The sequence below is a fragment of the Bactrocera neohumeralis genome, chromosome 2 (genome assembly GCF_024586455.1).
Source record: "Bactrocera neohumeralis isolate Rockhampton chromosome 2, APGP_CSIRO_Bneo_wtdbg2-racon-allhic-juicebox.fasta_v2, whole genome shotgun sequence".
Classification (NCBI taxonomy): domain Eukaryota; kingdom Metazoa; phylum Arthropoda; class Insecta; order Diptera; family Tephritidae; genus Bactrocera; species Bactrocera neohumeralis.
Window position 1 is genome coordinate 7,103,429 of NC_065919.1, and position 20,035 is coordinate 7,123,463.

At 33.7% G+C, this 20,035-nt stretch overlaps 1 protein-coding gene across 4 annotated transcripts in view; it reads right to left on the reverse strand.

Annotated features, from left to right (window-relative positions):
* Positions 1-901: 901 nt before the first annotated feature.
* Positions 902-20,035, reverse strand: part of LOC126768063 (zwei Ig domain protein zig-8) — a 202,916-nt gene continuing 183,782 nt past the window's right edge. For all 4 annotated transcript variants that reach the window (XM_050485957.1, XM_050485976.1, XM_050485951.1 and 1 more), the window contains 2 exons: positions 18,610-18,715; positions 902-7,172 (listed from right to left, as the gene is read on the reverse strand). In XM_050485957.1, coding sequence (XP_050341914.1) covers positions 7,060-7,172; positions 18,610-18,715 — 219 coding nt within the window. In that variant the 3' untranslated portion in view covers positions 902-7,059. The remainder of the gene's footprint in view (positions 7,173-18,609; positions 18,716-20,035) is intronic.

Genomic DNA, 20,035 nt, shown 5'->3' on the forward strand with positions numbered 1-20,035 from the left:
AAATTTGCGTGTAACTTTGAAAGGATTCACCGAAAAAATTTCAAATTTTCTTTGTGTATTCTTAAATATATGCAAATTATGAAAATTAAGTAAAAAAATCGATTTTTTGAAAATTCTAATTGCAAATAATCCCTTAATTGCGTAAAACAATAAAAAAAACACCTTTGTTTGGAGAGCAGAAAATTTTGTATATGAGTATAATATTTTATGGCTATAAGTTTAAGTTTTGCCTGTAAAATAATGATACTTCCTTGTACTATACATGGGAAACGAAAAATATTTCAGACAGCTTTGAAAACTGAGAATATAGAGCTTGCGTACGTGGGATCCTTTTTACAGGGCCAAAACTGAAACTTAAGTATTGATTGCAAATAAAAATAAATTAATATAGAAAATAACCAACACTTTAGTTATTACAGTATATATGACTAAAGTCCACATTGTCCAATAGGTCAATCTAATCCAAAACTTTCATTTCTAGTTTTCGACATATTCTAAAAAGTCTTATAACTGATACGCCAACATCTAAAGTATCAGTAGCTGGATATAACCAGTGCTGCATACTCAGCTGCACAATTTATTATAAGTTGCAGACAATGACCTGCACAAATATGTAGAGCAATTGTTTATTAGAAATGCCAGCCAAATAGCCGAATATATTTCCCATATTTTTCGCAATGAAAAAGTACACACAATAATTTTTTTTTATATTGATTCAATTTAATTGCATCATTTATTGAATGTTTTATTGGAATTGTACATACATACCATACACTTATGTATTCTTTATTTATTATTTATTATTCATTACTTTATTTGATTATAATTTACTCGACCATGAAATTTAGCCACACAGTCCTTATGGAATAGTTCTTTTTTGTTGTTGATGCTATTGTTTTCATTTAGTTTAATATTTACAATATTTTAAAGTATCTCCATTATTAGTTATATATGTTATATGTAAATAGTATATGCAGTGGTACATACGTATGCTTTTATTGTAAAATTCCATGAATATTTCGTGAATATGTTAAAGACTTGTGCTTGGCTATTTACCGTAACTGTACTAACATACGCAGATAACACAGCAGTATAAAATAAATGGAGAAATACATACATGCATATATACTTAGTTAACATTTTCGCCTTCTACTCATTTCGCTTACGTGGCGCTTCGCTTTCATTTCACTGAAGCATTGCCCCCGTCTCTGATTTGTAGCAGCGTTATTGGTTTTGACCAAGTCGAATTTTCGCAAGCAGCTCAGTCTTCAACACTATCAGGAGATTTTTTAAACTGCTTTTATTATATATATTATATATGTATAGCTTCCTGTTTATTTGTAATATTTTGATTTTATATTCCTGCGCAACTTAGATCTAAAAATTCACGATTTTTACAGTTAATGCTCAATTTGGGTTTTTGCTTGGAATATGAGGTAATATATGATGCTTTCACATGTCGTCAAGTATTCGGAAAATCATCGCAACTTTTTCGAAAACAAAGCGAAAAATTGAGAAATTATGATTATTATAGGAAAATACATTTAGAAGAAAAAGTTCGAGTCAAGGAAGAAATTACAGAAATTATATTGCCTTGAACAAGTGCTGCGAGAAAAGTAAGTGTACCGCCTTTATTTACAATAATTGTGCTGCATTAGCCACTTAGCAGAGAAAGAGCTCCAATATTCTACATTTTCTGATCAAATTTTTTATGTGAATAAAAAAGTATTTATTTTTAAATATTGAATATTTGCTGGATGCAATGTTGAGCTCTTTCAACCACAAGGGGAAATATTTTAGTTAGCCAAAGTTGAGCCGGCTATAATCAGTATGTCTACGCCAAAAAGAGGCAGAAAGTTGAGTATATACTTTATCAAGTTTTACAGCCTGCAGCATGCCCTGTAGAACTAAAAATATTTTCTCGCACATATTTTAACTATGGTAAAAATCTTCGAAACTCATTTGCATGCCATGGCGTATGAGTAACATTTTCATCAAGTGTTTCTAGTAGTATTGTGTAAATGGCTCAGTCATTCACAATAAGTAGGTGAAACGTCTGATCTCATTGTTAAATATAATATTTAAGAACTTAAAATAATTCTTTAATGCATTCAATGCTGACTCTTTCAACACGGAGCTGTTTCAAAGCCACTGCCAAGTTGCACTGCAAATTCGAGCAAATAAGTTTATTTTATTTTAGGTGGAAAATGAAGTGGTCTTCAGCGCTCTCATTAATGCTATAAGCTTAAAGTGAGAATATTTCGCAGAGTTTGACACATTCTTCTATAAAATGAGTATATTTATGCGTTAAAAGTAAACTCATTTTACGAAAGAAAAAAGCAAATATTTAAAAAAATATTTAAAATAATAATGGTGGAACTCAAATTTAAAATTATTTAATGTTATGTAAATATGTAAACATTGCTGCTGCAATTTCACTTTGGCATATCTTGTTTGACTTTCTACAAAACTTGTTTCAAAACACCGTGAAAAACTCACTCACATTGTACCTCATTCCCCAAGAAAAGGCTTACCAGCTAAATACTTAAGTATATTGAATGGATTAGAAGTTCTAAAATTATTTTACAAAATTTATTTTCAAATACTCTAGTTACAATTATTATTATTTAATTTAGCTCTACTTATTTACGGTAAATATGTTCATGGAATAAATTTTTCTTCATTGCTATGACTTTTCTCAGTATTTTTCTATTGAGAGACAATGCGGACTTTCCTTCTGGTTTTGTTGGTGGCAATATATGTTGTTGGAGAATTTACTGTTACGAGAAAATTTCTATGTACACAAATAAGTTTTTTGATGGTTTTGATTTGTATATCAATTCGTTTGGTTGTTTGTGGGTCTTTTAAGCAAAATTGTTGCTGTTGAAATCTTATTTGCGAATTGCAAAAATAAGTGATGAATGAGGGTAAGATTCAATGGCGCAAAACTTCGTGTAGCTTCCTAGCTCTCGATAGTTTAAAATTCAAATTATCAGAAACCACAAAATTTGTGTCATTTGTCAAATGTCAGGTATTTGCTTGGTATGGCTGCGTGAATTTTTTGATGTATGTGTGTAAAAGTCGCTTTCGTACAAAGAGTCGGCTAGTTCAGAGTATATATATGTATATATATAGCTAACTTTGCATACATTCTATATGTTTTATACATGTGCATACATACATATATATACCTGTGATCATACAGCAACAAACAAACAAACACAATTTTGCTGAATTGGTTAAGTAATTGCGGTTAATTTGTCTTGTTTGTGTTGTGTAACCGCACACTGTATGAATACATCTATGACGACAAATATCATTGAATTAAAACTGCAATCGACTTTAAATTTATTCCACTTGTTTCAGAGCTAAGAATAAAATATAAGACATAAGAATAGAATAAATTAATGCTAAGTTAAATTCAGGCGATTTTTTGCAAGCTTTTCGTATTGAGACAAAATGAAATATAATAAGAGGCTGTTAATATAAAATACAATGGGAGAGGATATAGAAGACTTAGAATTTTTTTATATTCCTCGCTTAACTTCCTACGTACGCCATCTCTCGACTAAAGCAGAAATATGATGTGACTCTGTTTTAAATTATTACTTTTTACACGGCGAGAGATGTAGGCAGGAAAGAGAAAACGTTATAATTTCATGGCATAAACGTTCACTAAGTGGCTGAGTTAATCAAAATCAGAATAAAGTTGGTGGTTCGTTTTAAGGTCACAAGATTAAACTCTGAGATTTATTTACACAACTTCTCCGTGAACGAAAACCGAAAAGAAAGTTTTGGAGGGAGTGAGAAAAGCTATCCATTACAAAAAAAAAAAAAAAAAAAAAATCAGTGCTTTAACCTCTTCATGAGTCCGCGTTATAATGGACTAAAATACTAGCATATATTCGTTACTTTTCGTCGAATGGTGAGTTCTTTGGCTATACATACTGTAGTGGTTTGAAGCAATAAGACAGGTAGTAAGCTTGAAACAGCGGATTCGTTCTTGCAAAACAAAATATTGCATAGAAAAGCGCATGATTTCATAATAATAATAGAATTACTGAAAAAAGCGCTGCATATCTTGTTATTGCTGTTCGATTAAAGATGTGTGATAATACTGGGAAAATTGTAAAATCTACTGATGTGTATTAGTATAACCTCCAAGAAGGTGAGACATTTTTATCGATGCGAACTGGAACTTTATTTGTGGGCGAGATTGAGTAGGACTTGCGAGTAATCTGTTTGCGGTGTATATACAAAATTCAAAATCATATAACTTGAGATGTAAGCTATTCTAAAAACACTATAAACAATTGAAAATATATTAGGCGATAAAATTTATAAATTTTATGTCATGCGTTAATTTGTGAAGAAAAATTTTGTGTATTTTTTTTAATTTGTTTCTGTTATATTTTTTTCGTAAAAATAAAAACAATTATATCATGAGATAAATATTGTATCAGCATTGCCTAAAAAAGTTATTCTTTGATTTTAACTTTTAAATGAAAAGAGATGTTAGCAAAAATTGAAAATGTTCGGCCATGAGATAATTATATTATTAATAGACACTGTAAGAAATCGCTATGTTTTTTTTAGGATTAATTATAGCTTAATAAAAGATTGTTAACAAAAGTTGAAAATTTTGAGAAATCATGAGATAATTAATATATTTTAGTTCATACAAAAAATAACTTAGTGTTTATCTAAATTAATTATAGCTGAAAAGAAAAAATTGTTAGCAAAATTGTACATTTTATGTCATGCGATATATGTTTTATCTGTGATGCCTACAAAAACTAATTTTCTAAATCAACTTTTAAATGTAAAGAAAATATTGTTGGTAAAATTTGCAAATTTTATGTCATGCGATATTTATTATATCAGTGGTTTTGCACAAAAACGTATTTTATAGTTTTCTAAATTAAAAGAATATAATTGTCAACAATAGTTGTATATTGTGTGTCATGAGTTATCTATTATATCATGAGATAATTATTATTTCAGTGGTGCTTATAAAAAATAATTCCGTTTTTTTTTCAAATTTTATTGTAAATGAAAAGAATTTTTTTTAGCAAAAAGTTAAAATTTTATATCATGACATATAAATTATGTTGCACAAACTTGCAAAGAAAATTTTTTGTATATTTGTATAAATTATTTGTAGGTATTTATTTTCTAATAGTTTACTGTACTGCATGCAAATATTAGATTTCGCAGGTGGTTTTGTATGTGTAGGTGAAAGAGTTAGGGAGAGCAGACTATACCGCCTAGAACAATTCATTAAGGTAGAGTGTAAATTGCAGATACAACTATTTACTTGCAGCTTATGTTGTTGTTATCTAATTCAATTTATTTTCCTTTTTAATTTCACTTATTTATTTCACTAAAATTACGCTTATTTACACAAATGCGAGATTTTTCATATGTTAAGTAAAATTATTCTATGCACTCATAAGTTAACGCTACATTCAAGTAGCTTTTGTTTATTTTTTCGCTTATTTACTAACACATTTTCCATTTTTTCATATCTGTATGCATATTTAATTTTATATTTGAGTGAAGTGTTGGTTTTATTCTCTTTTTTCTCTTAGCAGCGTTTCTCATTTAAATAACGTTTCCATGTTTTATAGTAAATTGCATGGTATTTTTTGTTGTTTTTGTTTTTGTAAACTTACCTAAGTCTGAAATAGAAGTTGCTTAATTACACTTTATTGTTTTGTTTTTTTTATTATTACTATTTGACTTGTTTTTGCTGATACCATATTTCAAATTTAGCACAGTGATTTTTGCATAGAAAATCTATAAAACTAAATTTACATATGTATTTGTAATTAAAGTTAAATGCAATACAACACAATCATATACAAAAAATCGGCAGTTGCTATATTGAAGACCTCTGTGCGAAATCTAGCAAAATTTGTCGCAACTCCCGATAAAACCCAGTTAGTTCTTACAATGCTGAACACATACATGCACACATGAACTTGTGAGTTTGTTTTTTACTGTTGTGAATACATTTGCACGTACTTAACGGTATACTTACATTTACCTAGCTTAGTTAACTTTTGCTAATGTTATGCTTAGAGCTTTTGGATTTTTTTCTAACTGTTGGCTTGTTTTCCTTATGTGTTGGCTATGTGTGTGTGTGAGATTTCCAATGTTTGTTTGTGTTTGTCACTGCGGCTTGTTGTTGTGGGCCGTAAGCGCTTAACGGCAAATGCCAGGCGCACGCTTGTAAGATAACACGCCGCACGCACGTGTCAGCAGGTGTTTGCTGCCGGGGACGTACGCGTCGTATGAGTAACACTAATTCTCAGGCCGTGCAGCACGCAAACAAATGTAGCAGTGCGGGTGTGTATGTGTGCAGCTCTTACGTTTCAATTGCCACTACATTTGTTTATGACACTGCATGTGTGTTTTTTTGGCTGCACGTGTGTATGTGTGTGTGTATGTTGGTATATTTGTGTGTATGTGTATTGTTGTTGCTTAAGCGTACGTATGTTTCTGCCTACATCTTGTTGTTGGCATGTTTTTTCTGCTGTTTCTTGTGTGCCTTCTTTGCTGCTTTGTGGGTTTTTTCACTCGGCTACAACAACAACAACTGCTACAACAAATGCAGCTTAGTCCCTAGCCTACTCGGTTGTTTATTTCTTTTACTGCTAGTTGTGTGTTTTTGTTTGTTTTATTGTTGTTGTTTGCTTAGCCGCCGCTTGTTGTACACACATAAGTCTATGTGTTGTTCTTTTTGTTTTTGTATCTAATATCTATGGATACGGTTGCCTATATAAACTTACAAGTTAAAGAAGAAATCGTTTTAGTTTTTTCTCTGACGCATTAATGTACTGAACCGCACAGTTGTTGTTGTTGCAGCAATGTTTCTTTTATTTTAGTCGAGTGTTGTTGTTGTTGTGCACACAAAGTGCTCTTTGTGCAACTTTTCATTGTCATCTTGTTTTGCGTGCGTACAATCTGTATTGATTTATTTTCCTCTATGCGCTTTTGTTTCTCATCTTCAACTTTGTGTTGTTGCTGTTTTTGTTGCTTTTGCAAATTAACATGTCATGTGTTGTGTCCACCAATTATAACGATACTGAAGAGCATGGCCAGTATGCAGGCTGTGTACGCTTTTCGTACTGGAGCGGATGAAGTGACAGCTGATGCGGATGATTCACCTGTGAAAAGGAGAGAAAGAGTAAAGTGAAAGAAAGCGTTAGAATATATGAAATGGGCGCAAATAGAAAGCTTAAAGGTTTGCTGTAAATGTTCATATACATTATTAAATTATATATTTACGCGATTTCTTTAAGCAACTCACTATCATCACATAGCTAGCTATGTAAACAGCTGTGTGGGGACTACAAGTGGTATATCTAAGCGATAGATATAAATGCAGTTATAGTCAGTATCTTCCCTAAGCACGGTAAAGCAGTTTTATACATAGCCAAGAACTGTGGTCCCAAGAGGATTTCGAAATAATCGTTTGGTATTTTTTTTGCCTCTAAACAAAAGCTGTATATACTCTGGATGGGAACATAAATAATATCAACATCGATAGTGAAGCGACAATCAAAGCAATAATCTCAGATCGCTATGCGTCAAAAAATGTCCTTAGAAGCTGGGAGACAGTAGATATAGTGGCAACCGGAAAGCGCTGCGTAGATCCAGACTATAAAGGCGTTCCGGGAAAAGAAAGAGCTGATGAAATTTTCAAGAGTGTCATCCGCTTTACTAACGAACCAATTCAGGAAATACGCAAGTCATTAAAACGATACACAAATGTCCGAAAGCGCTATCAGACATATTTAGGTTAGGTGACATGACTCAAGGGTATGCAAGATCGCCAAGATCGTGTGTTTGTTGACTTAACTTCAAGTTTCCGTAGAATGTTCTTAATTAGATTTGAATTCGTTATATTGGGTAGTCGAAAAAGTCGTTTTGTATTTTGCCAATAGATGTCGTTGCAGTCGTAAATATATCTCCAGTGCTACCAATCAAATGTCATATCGTATAATGTAGGAAAGATGAGATTTTAAGCTTCATTTAACCAAAAAAAAAAAATAAAATAAAAAAGGGGGGAAGTTGAAGAAAAGTTACAGCTGTTGAAAAATGAGTATGAATAAGTAAGAAATTCGCTATTTTTTGAAATTTTTGTAAAAAAAAAATGCCACGCAAGCCACCAATGAAATTTATGAAGTTTACGGAGACGTTGCTGTATCAGTTCGTGTAGCTCAACAATGGTTCGCTCGCTGCCGTTCGATTTACACTGATGGAATAATGTCTCTAGCGGAAAAATAGCAAAAAGTGGTCAACCAAAATGATACATATTAGTTAATTTTTTTATTATAAATATAGAAAAAAATAAGTTGAAGTTTGATTAGAAATACGAAAAGACTTTTTTGACTTCCCAGTATATACAAAACCAAAATCGATTTTTTGAAATTCGTAGTGTGGAACCTAAACTTAGCCTTACAAGAAAGCATATGTCCTACGCCGTTCTTTCGTTGCCCTTTAGAAACTATAAATTGGTTCCTATGTTCTTCAAACCTAAACTATTCCATATATACAAGTACTATTCTACACTCCTTAAATTATTAGGATTTGAAAATCAGCTTTGAACGAAAAAATTCCAAATTTATCTAAATAAATATTTTAAATTTAAATTGTGAAATTCTTACTAATAAAAACGTAATATTTTTAGTCGCCAAACGGTAACTAAAATACCCATTTGTTAGCTATAAAGCATTTCACAAACTATTAACTCTGCTGTCACTATATTGATTATGATTTCATTGAAATTTATGAAACATTTTCCATTTAATTTTTAAGTTTGCAACCGCCGCGTACTCAAAGGCCCAATAATAATTGACAATTTCAGCGATAAAACGTGCAATTTCGGATTAATTGAAAATATAATGAAATGTGGCAATGCGCTATGAGATTTCAATGAACAAATATTGACGGCGACCACATTTAACAGTGGAATTGACAGTTAACGACATGGTTAGCCTCAGTCGACGCAAAAAAAGCGGTCGTGAATTTTCAAATAAATTACGATAAATTCATGCAGAACTAAATGAATGCCAATACATAAGTGCATTAGTATACAAACATATATATAATGATGTATATAGCCCTGTGTGTGGTAGCAAATTGCATGTTGCAAGTGTTTGCATTTGCAACTAAACATATGCAAATGGCAGAAGAAATTAAATAAATAATTTATGCATTGGTTAACCCATTGCAACAATTCTAAAATATGCATAAATGTGCAAAAACGCTGATTTGCTAATTGAATGCGGTGAATTCAATTGTAGAGACTCGAGCGCAAAACTGGGTTGACATTAAAATTAATTACATTTCAATTTCGTAGTAGAGATAATGAGTACTTTGTCGCCGCGCAAAAGGTAGAACCGTTACAATAGCGACTGAAGGCATTTTTCGAACGGAACTTTTCCACCTAAACAAAAGATTACAGAAAATGGAGAACAATTTCGGCGAAATTGCAGAAAATTAAACGTGCTTCGTTGACTAGTATGCTCTTTAAAATAGCAAGTTGCAGCGAAAGCTGGAAGCTGGAAGCGAAAAAAATAGAAAACAAGAATTGAGCAACCGAACGAAACAAAACGACAGATAACTGTAATAACGAAGCTGAAAAAACGGAACACAAATGTTTGCTACGTTCATTATCAGCTCAATTCGTCGCTAATTAACTGTAATTGTTGGCAATTTCATTTTCTCTCAGTATCACAAAACATTGCAAACACAGACTCAGACATATGGAAATGTTTGTATGCGTTTTCGGGAAATCGAGAGGAAAATTGGAAAATTGGCTAACCATAAAAAGCGGTGAAAGGCCAACTTCAATGGACTTTTTTTATTACAATTACTTCCACCACAGCCGCATATCGTGGTTGTTGACCTACTTTTTGCGCAGACTGTATGTAATTTGGACTGCAGCGCACGAAAGTAATTTGAGCATTGGCGAAACATCGCTCCAGGGACGATTGGTGTAACTTAGATTTCAGATTTGGGTTTGTAAACTGGAACAGTACACGAAATGGCATGCAATAAGTGCGAAAACTGAATTATGCTTAGTAATTAAGAGTGCACCGTAACTCTTATTAGACTTCAGCTTCTTATAAGCGCGTACTACGGGACTTTGAGCGGCTTTTATTGGTAGCCAAAATAACATTTCTAACGCAGTTCTGCTAATTATTATCTGGTAATTCACTGATACGCTGTAGGAAGGTAGAGAGTCGCCTCGTCTGAAACCTCTTTTTTCCCGACGGAGCTTTCGGTGTTGCTCGGCGTCAGTTTGCACAGCCGTATTATTTTTTCGCGGATATAAAATTCAGACATCGCGGCGTAAAGGCAGCTCCTTTTCACGCTGTCAAAAGCGTCTTTAAAATCGACGTAAAGGTGCACACACCACCACCACACGATTCTCTTTTCACGGATAATTTCTAAGATTTGGCGTATGGTGAATATCTGGTCGGGTGTTGATTCTCCAGGTCTAAAGCCACACTGATAAAATCCAATTAGTTTATTGATGGTGGACTTTAATTCAGACAATACGCTCGATAAAACTTTATATCGATACTGGCAGAAATGGGGCCCGATCAAAAGAGATATAAATATTTGGAAAATTATCAAAATTTGAAGCAAACTCTCACAGTCGCCATTTTGTGTAAAATTTCAAGGAAAATCGTATAAAAAACTAATGAAATTAGTGGTGCTGGTATATTATATAGATACAAGTTAACTCTTAATATAGCCCCAATTTCTTTCGGGTTTACATTTATTTTCCTGCAGAAAATCCCAGAAGCTACTTTATTAACTGTTTATTAACTTTTGTCGCATTTCTGCTTACTAGTACCTATATATTTACATAATTTTTACGCATTCCAATTAATTCATATGCTAAGCGAGCAGAAAACTCGCCTGCCAGAATTGAATAGTGAAGTCAATCAAGTGCTTATAAAACCGTTAAATCGACGTATTGAATTGTAAGTAGCGCATATTATTATTTCTTAACTAATTGCCTAAACTCATTTGCATTTAGTTGCTAAAAAGCGCCACGTTTTTTGCATGGTAAGATTCATGGCATTTTCTCCACAAAACTTAAGTTACTTTTACGAGTAACTGCAGCTGACCCACTTTAAAGCGCACTGCATATATTTAGTGGATTCCTGAAGCGGAACATGTTGTGCCACATTCTTGCACTTTAATTAGAGAAACTTTGCTTTCCATTGAAATATTTAGAGAAACTATTTCTATTGTGATTGCCTAAATGAATTGCCTTCCAAGTAAGAATTAGCTGAAGTCTGAAAAAAAAACTAATTACGTCCACAAATATACACACATATAATAGCATTTTCAAATAAATGCACCACTTCTACCTGCATTAGTGCAAGCATACAGACGAGTGTGTACAGCGCAACCGCAACCAGACCTGACAGTTAACGTCTACATACAGCGATCGGCTCAATTGGCAGCTCGTACAGCATCTGGCAGCCAGTGATTTGCAAACGATTTCGCCACAGGTGTGCGGCGATATACACAAATACATACACACTAAACCGGCATTTGTAGCTTGTAAGGTTTTAGCGCTGACATTTGCCTACTGGCGCACCGTGTCGTATGAGCAACTTCGCTGCCGGCATTTCAATTGGCAGGCAAAACGTATTCGCACGTGTGGGTCTGTGCGCGGGCGACTGCAGGCGGGGGTGGTAATGTAGCACACTCAACAGTGCATTCAACGTTGCCGTAAGCGGTGTTTGCGACGTTTACGAATAGGCAAACAAATTAAAATATATATTATGCACAATTTATTAATTGAGGTAAAGTAGTCGCAATTTTTCTTCTCAATTGCATTTGAAAGAAATCCACGCTGAATGGCGCATGTTGAGAGTCGGCTTACATGTGTACTTACCTACATAAGCAAATATATGTACACATGCACTGTTAATAAGTGGCTGCATTTAGCTGTGCTTGTGCAAACATTTAGCACAAATTGAGCGACAGTCGTCGTTAGCTTGGCTTGATTGCATAAATATGCTAGTACTTGCTGGTTAATTAGTTGTGATTTTTACACATCTCTTTTCGACATTTATTTTCGCCGTTTATTCATTCGTTTAGTAAATGGTGCTTTTTTTGTGTTCTACAAACAAGCATTTTCCGAGCTGAGCAGCTAGTCTATGGCTGTGGCAATTTCCCGTACTAAATTCCACTCTGTGCCATTAAGTGCTTTCATTCATTCGCTCATTCACTCATTCGCTTCTTAGTGCAATTATCTCAGCACTTGCAGTTGTATTCAGAGTTTTCACAGGTGAATAGCATTACAAGCGATTCGGCGAATAAATGTACCTATATATAGTTATATATTAGCTTTTAAAACGCTTATAATATCCTTTATATATAGTGTGCATACATACATACATATTTATTTTTATATCTGTATCTGCACATAGCAGCGACAGCCATTCGACTTGGTAGCAGCGAAGTTCTTTGTGCGCTAGCTACCAGCCGGTTCTATGAACTCTTGCAGTTCAGGGCATTTGCCCAATCTGTAACTATCTTCATTTAAGTTGGATTGCAGTGACTGTCCTAGCAAATAGTACGATTTGACATTTCGAGTGGCATCAATTCTACGCAAATATGTAAATACGTCGTGAAATATTAAGTGTGTTTGGTAACTACTAAAAATTTAGTTTCAGTTGAGCTTTTGGAAGCTTTTCGCGAAAAAGTAACGGTTACTATTTTGAAAGCATTTAAAGTTTTATAGAAAATGGAGACTGTATCGATGGTAGGACTTAAACCAAAATCAAAATAATAAAGTACAACTAAGAATGTTTGTAGAGTGAAACTCGAGTTCATAGTGTAGTCTACTATTAAAAGACTGTCACTACTGCGTTCTCTTAATTTCCTTCAATTGTGCTGTAACTCCAGAAAGTGTCTTTGAAATATGACAAACGTTCTTGAGATAATCGGCTGGGCCTATTGGTTTTGCATTGTGATTAATATCTTTAGCTGACAGAAAAAGTATTCGAAATAATACTGAACGATACCTTTTGAGTATGACCATACTATTTATGACATACAGCGGACACATAACTATCTGTCATCACTTCAAAATGAAGAGAATTCTCCTTTTGGAAATCATTTATACAATCAACTATTTATGGTATCGTGCTGAATACTTTCAAGAATAAAAAGTGTAAGGTAAAAAAGGTTAAAACAAATAAAAGAAATTAGAGGACTTATACGTAATTGTAACTTCTTTATAGGAGTCTCAGAAAAAAAATTATGCTCAGAATCCCGATAAAAAAGTGTAAGTGGTGAGGTATGATTTAAGGAAGATAGGTGAAATGATATAATAATCATGCAACGAAGTTACGTGAAGTTAAGTTTATCTTAGTTAAGATAGGTGAAATTAATTTACAGTACATAAGTAAAGTAAAGTAAAGTAAAGTAAAGTAAAGTAAAGTAAAGTAAAGTAAAGTAAAGTAAAGTAAAGTAAAGTAAAGTAAAGTAAAGTAAAGTAAAGTAAAGTAAAGTAAAGTAAAGTAAAGTAAAGTAAAGTAAAGTAAAGTAAAGTAAAGTAAAGTAAAGTAAAGTAAAGTAAAGTAAAGTAAAGTAATGTAAAAATTATGTTAAGTTCAATTAAGTTAAGTAAAGTAAAGTAAAAAAAATTATGTTAAGTTCAATTAAGTTAATTTTCGTTAAGCGAAGTTTAATTAAGAAAAGTTACACTAAGTTAAGTTAAGTTATGTTAAATTAAAGTGAAGTAAAGTAAAAAGATTAAGTTAAGTTAAGCTAGGTTAAGATAAGTTAAGTTAAGTTAAGTTAGGTTAAGTTAATTTAATTTAAGTTAAGATAAGTTAAGTTAAGTTAAGTTAAGTTAAGCTGTGTTAAGTTAAGTTAAGTTAAGTTAAGTTAAGTTAAGTTAAGTTAAGTTAAGTTAAGTTAAGTTAAGTTAAGCTAAGTTAAGTTAAGTTAAGTTAAGCTAAGTTAAGTTAAGATAGGTTCACTAATTTAGTTAGGTTAAGATGTGAAAGTGTTCTAACGAGTTTAAAAACTGTTCAACGATCTGGATTTCGTTGCCAAGCAATAGTGAAATTCATAAAGTTACCATACAATTACTGTATCACGACAAACGCTCCACGAACAACCTTCCTGTACACACTACCGCTCATGAAAACACCTTGCATACTTGAATTAGGTTTAATACAAAATGTCAATGAAATTAATTTGGATTTCTACACAATTCACAAAGAAAATATCAAATGCTGAAAATGCAATTAAAAAAAATATTTTTGAGTTCTTTTGCACCCCAAAGAATTGAAAAAAAGATGAATGAAACAAATAAATTTTCACATAAATTAATTAAAATCCTGCACTAACTCAACGATGCGACCTGAAATGTAATGAAATTTCTGTGGAGTTCCAAATTTCATTTCGAACTAACCAATTTCTATTGACATTTCTAAATAAAATCTGTGAAATGTGAATCGAAAATGTACACCAAAAATGGCAACATTACAAAAAGGAATGAGAGAATTAGAAAACTGTTAAACCGGAGAGATTTACAAATGAATGTGGTAAACAAATTTGCGAAATTGCGGTGATAAGCATTACTTTCAGCAAACAATCGAATTAAAACAAAAAGTTGGAGAAATTAAGAGCGCTTCTCAACACGATGAATGTTGTATGCAACATTCTAAGCAAGCAACTAATTTATATGCAAACCGTTAGCAATAAAAATGGAAGCATGTAATTCTTCAATGCAGAAGCATGTATTTGTATATTATATATGTGTATGTTTTTGTATATACATATACGAAGTAGTGGGTAAGCAAGTCAGCACAGCAGCAGACAGTAAGGGAAATAGGACAATTTCGAGAATAGATCAATTGAAACCGGTACAATGAACATTTTTTCATTACAGCTTTTTGTGGAAAGGAAATCAAATTAAATTTTGTACTATTGTCAATTTATTTGCACCACCCACACATGTGAACGCATACACTTTAAAAACCATTTGTATATTATTGAGCAGGCAAAAATATTTGAAAGCAGCAAAATTCCTACATTTCAACTAACAACTGGTATGTTCGTGAGTGCTGACAGTTGGCTTTCGACATTCTGCGCTTTCAGTTGTCAAACAATGAATTTGCAACTTTTCCGAGCATGTTGCTTGTCATTTATACAAACATATGTGTATATGTGTGTGCATGTAAGGAAATAAATGTGTATATATGTAAATGCCGGCATGTGGCTTCGTTGGCAGAGAATTTGATTGTGGCGCTTTGATTGACGATTTCTACATTTTTCGATGTCCCAGCAACACAGAAAGCAAACCAATTTTTGCAAAAAGTTTTTAAAATAAAAATACAAATTTAAACTTTTTTCAAGATTAGAATGCCACTACCTCAACAAGCGGCTGCGTAATGCTGGAGATATTTCTGATTATCGCTAAATGTTATAACGCACAGTAACCGTTTATGGAATCTGATATATCAATGCGGTGTTCACATATGAAAGGTCTTTCAGGAAGCTCAGCAGTTTCTCATGATGTTTGTAACACCCAAGAGAAAAAGTCTGAGAACTTAAAAAGTATGTATATAATTTTTTACCTCAGAGTCATAACCGAATCTCGATTGTTTTTTGATACATTGCCGATACAAAGATTTAGTTCCAGGTGATCTAGGCGAAATATTTAGTCCTACCAACAGCGGACTTTTATCAACCAAACAAATATAGACTGCTCAATTTGTTCACTCTTTTGTTTACAAGCCAAAGCTAATATCTTGAAGTCGCTTAAATTGAAGGATTCAAGTTTTTCTGACGAAACTATTTGAGATTCAATGTTGGAGTTTCTTTAAGTAACAATTAAAGTAAGTTTCAAAGGGAGCTTTGATAAACTCAAATATTTTTTACGAAAATCAAAACTTATTTGACATTGTTTATTGAAGGTAGTTCAAATGATTCTTGCAGAAAAACTTACAGAGCCAAGCTTTTTGTATGCGGCTTCATAGCCTTCTACTTTTATCTATCATTTAAAATATGTATTTATTTCTGCCTCCGTTTATGTATTATATACATATTATATATATACATATGTATTATATACACTGGGATATATTTAACACACTCGGTAGGTTTAATGTTCAGTTGCTTTTCATTCCGTTTAATATGCTTAATCTGTCTTTTATGTTAGTACGCTTTCATATCAGGCACGTAAACATTTCCCCAGATCGTAACAGCTCGTAGCTCGGGGCGCACACATCAACCGCTGCCCAGAACAGACAACTAAGAGCAGTGTTAGCATAGAGCAAATTGTGATTATTCCTTCAGCACACTATTTTTATGGCTTATGTAGGTCTATAATAAACTGTATGTTGTGAATTTGTGAATATGAATGCCGGTTTTCTAGAAGCCATTGCCACTCCTAGCATCTCTGCTATGTACTACCGCCATGCCGTAATGAATGCAAAGAATTAATCATTAATGTTCGCCAAGCAAACAAATTCCTAATTTAAGCGTAAATGTTTGTGCATTCTAGACAGCCATCATGCAGATAGCGCGCACTACCAACAACAATCATACACGCATACACACATACTTGATGAGGGACGGGATTTATCAGCTAAATCTTTACTGATTTGCTGGCATCACTATTCAGACATATACGTATACTCGGCGCAACGGTGCTCAGGCTCGTGTCAGTGGGAGCGGTAGGCTTTGCTGGTAAACATAACCTCAGGACTTGTTGTCATATCCTTCAACGCGTTCGTGGCACACGCGTCAAATTACCATTTCTGTGATGTTGATTTTTTGCCACTTCAGGCTGTAAGACTTGGTGACTAGAGTGCCCCCGAGAGCGCTGCAGATGAGCGCAACGCAAGTGTGGAAATAAATTGCGCGAATATTATCACAGAATTAACAATATGACGACTTGCGGCTTAGTGAGCGGCGCAGAAAGAGAGCAGGCATGCAGATAATAAAAATAAACACACAAAGCATAAAGGAATAACACAGCAAATGCAAATGCGACAAGCGGATGCGTTATTTATCTGGCTTGATGAGGCATTCTATTAAAGTAATTGCCTGGTTTGCTGAGTGAAATTGTAAACAGGAAGTCATAGCAAATCAAAATCGCAAAGAGAGGCATTAAAGAGAGGCAGAGAGTATAAAAAAAGTATAATTCGAAACACAAAAGATGCATTACTGTATAATCTATAGGCTGCGTTAGTACTTAGTATCAAAACTGTACGAGTTCGGTCTTGCTACAGCTCACAAATCCGCTGTTCTCTATTCGAAATATGTCAAAATATAGCCGGCTTAAGACGTATGAAACCTATCACATTAAATAGCACTACATTCATGACGATATCTTTGCTGTGGGTTAGCTTTTGGAACATCGGTATGGATCAGCTTTAAATGACATACTTTTATCGAAGCAGCTACCTTGTACAAATTCATTTGATTTCCAATGATTGTAGTCTCTCGTTATTAAATAGAGGGTCAAGTGCTCATAAATCTAAGAAGAGTCGAACACCTTTCATATTTGTTCCGGAAATCAAATCCACAACTCAGTTCGTTGGTATGCATAACAAGCCACCTTTAGCTTGTGGAGCCAAAAATAAGGGCCTTTTCGTAACATTTTCTCTCCGACTATGCTCTCTGAGAGGTAGCCCATTATGGTAATTTTCATAGTATCAATTCTGATATCTGAAAATCGGAGCATAATTTGCGCAAATAGAGTTTTCTATGGGCGCCAGATTGATTCAAACTGCTGCAGATTGGCCGAGATCATGTGCTCGATGAGAAAAGACCGCTACGAGCAACCTTTGGGTATGTCTCATAAATATTGGAAAACATTCTGGGGGTGTTTGAACAAACTAAAAACTATCTGCGCAATTGGAGGGGCTCAAATAATTATTTTACTCGGAAAAGGAGTACAAAAGACATGCCCTAATTGTCTAGAGTTATTCTAAAATAAAGACTCAAGCCACACGAATGCATATTGAAGAGAGAGAGAGAGAGAGAGAGAGATAGAGAGAGAGAGAGATAGAGACAGCGGTTAGAGGTCTTTTTACGCGTGTCACAATGAAGGGAGATCGAATGAAAGAGTTAGGCAAGCCTTTATAAAAGATCTAAGCACGAATTTGCAAAAAAAACTAGCAATAATTCCACTAAATTCTGAATCTCCTGCTATATATAATAATACTGACAGATCTTGAATATCTAATAACGGTTAAATACACTCTCACTCTTGCTTCGAAGGTGTGCCAGTTTTGAATCAGTCTAAAAATCGATTACGTGTACAGTATCGGCAATTTCACACACAAGTGATTGAATGATGCTTAGACACTAAAATGTAATCTGCTAAACAGAGTCGTGATTAAGAACTGCAAATATCAGCGACAAACTGCTTGCAACGACAAGATTTGCTTCACCAACGTTGAAGGATGAGCAATCAAGTACGCGAATAACATAAAATATATATATTTGTAAATAAAAGAGAGAAAGTATTCATTTACACTTGGTTTGTTTAACTTTTGCTGATTCGCTTTTGCATTTAACCAACCAACCCCACGTACTCACCATTTATAACGTTGAGCATCACAGTCACACTGGGACTATTTGACGGGCTACATGTGTAATTGCCATTATCACGTTTTTTCGCTGATTCAATGATTAATGAGCCGGTCTGTATTTGCCAGTTGAATATCAACGATGCAAAGTGTCAGCGTCGGTGCCGGTGTCAGTGTCGGTGGCGCAGGAGGCGGCGGAGTGGGTGGCGGCGTCATTGAAAAACAAAGGCAACGTGACAAATCCACCAGCATCGATGAAGAAAACCAGTGAAGCGCGCGTGAATGTCAATGACAGCACACGTATTATCCGCCAAACGTTTTTGTTATTGTTAAGCCATTTGTTGTTGTTGTGCATGTGAAAGAGAAAATAAATTATTATGAAATAAGATTTGTTGTTTAGAAATGTGTTATTCTGTTAAATAGATGTCTATGGGTTGTATCTTTTTTCAACCTTCTTCTTTAGAAATAATCACTGCTCGCATTTTGAAGAACTTTGAGTCATAAACATGGAAAAAACGATACAATCGAAAATGCAAAGATTGATGTGTCGAAGAATATTCGTGTTTGCATGTACGCATTCTCTGTTCACTACTGCGTGATCTTGATGCTAAAAGAGAGTGGAAGCTTTTCTCTGTGACGTGCTAGGAAAATAGTACCGAGTTTTGTTTTACTGCCCGTTTTATTTATTCTCGTTTTTTTCGTATTGAGTGTTGCAGATTTTCCAATATAAATTCTCACAATCAGTGTGATGTATTGTATGCAAAAACTGTCAAGCGATAATCAGAGCTACGAAGCCAGGATGAGTCCGAAATGTATACCCATAGTCAATATGTAATCATAACAGTAGTATTAAGAAATTACAACTAAGTTTTGTAAAATTCAGTGTCTTACAGGTTTGTGCTTCGAATGAGAATGAGAGCTAAGAAAATGAGAAAGGGAGATGCCAAGAGAGTGTGCTATGTCACTATTGCGAGCAACAATATAATATTGATTCACTAGACGAGAAATTGAGCGAGTAGCAGCGCGCCGTGGCTGAATACAAGTTAGTGCAAGATGCAGATAAGAAACAATATTTCAAATGGAGATCAAAAATCTAACGCCAAGTTTTCAATTATGCTAATGCAAATATATGTACGTACATCATTCCTCTCGCAAACATCAAAAGCTGAATTCAATTAAAGAACGTCCACTTTCCACTTCCTAACACTTCAGGCATTACGATTATTGCTGTAGTGCTGAATTCAAGTGCTAAGTTGCAGTAACTTGTAATGGAATGAAATCAAAGCCTTGCACGCATTCAAATTGTTTTCATCCCCCCAAAGCGGTATTCTAAAGTCTTCAAATGAAAAATTTAATAAATAAACGTAAAAAAAGTTGCTTTATTTGTGTTTACATTTGGATTTAGCTTAACTTGATTGCTTATTCTTGCACAGCAG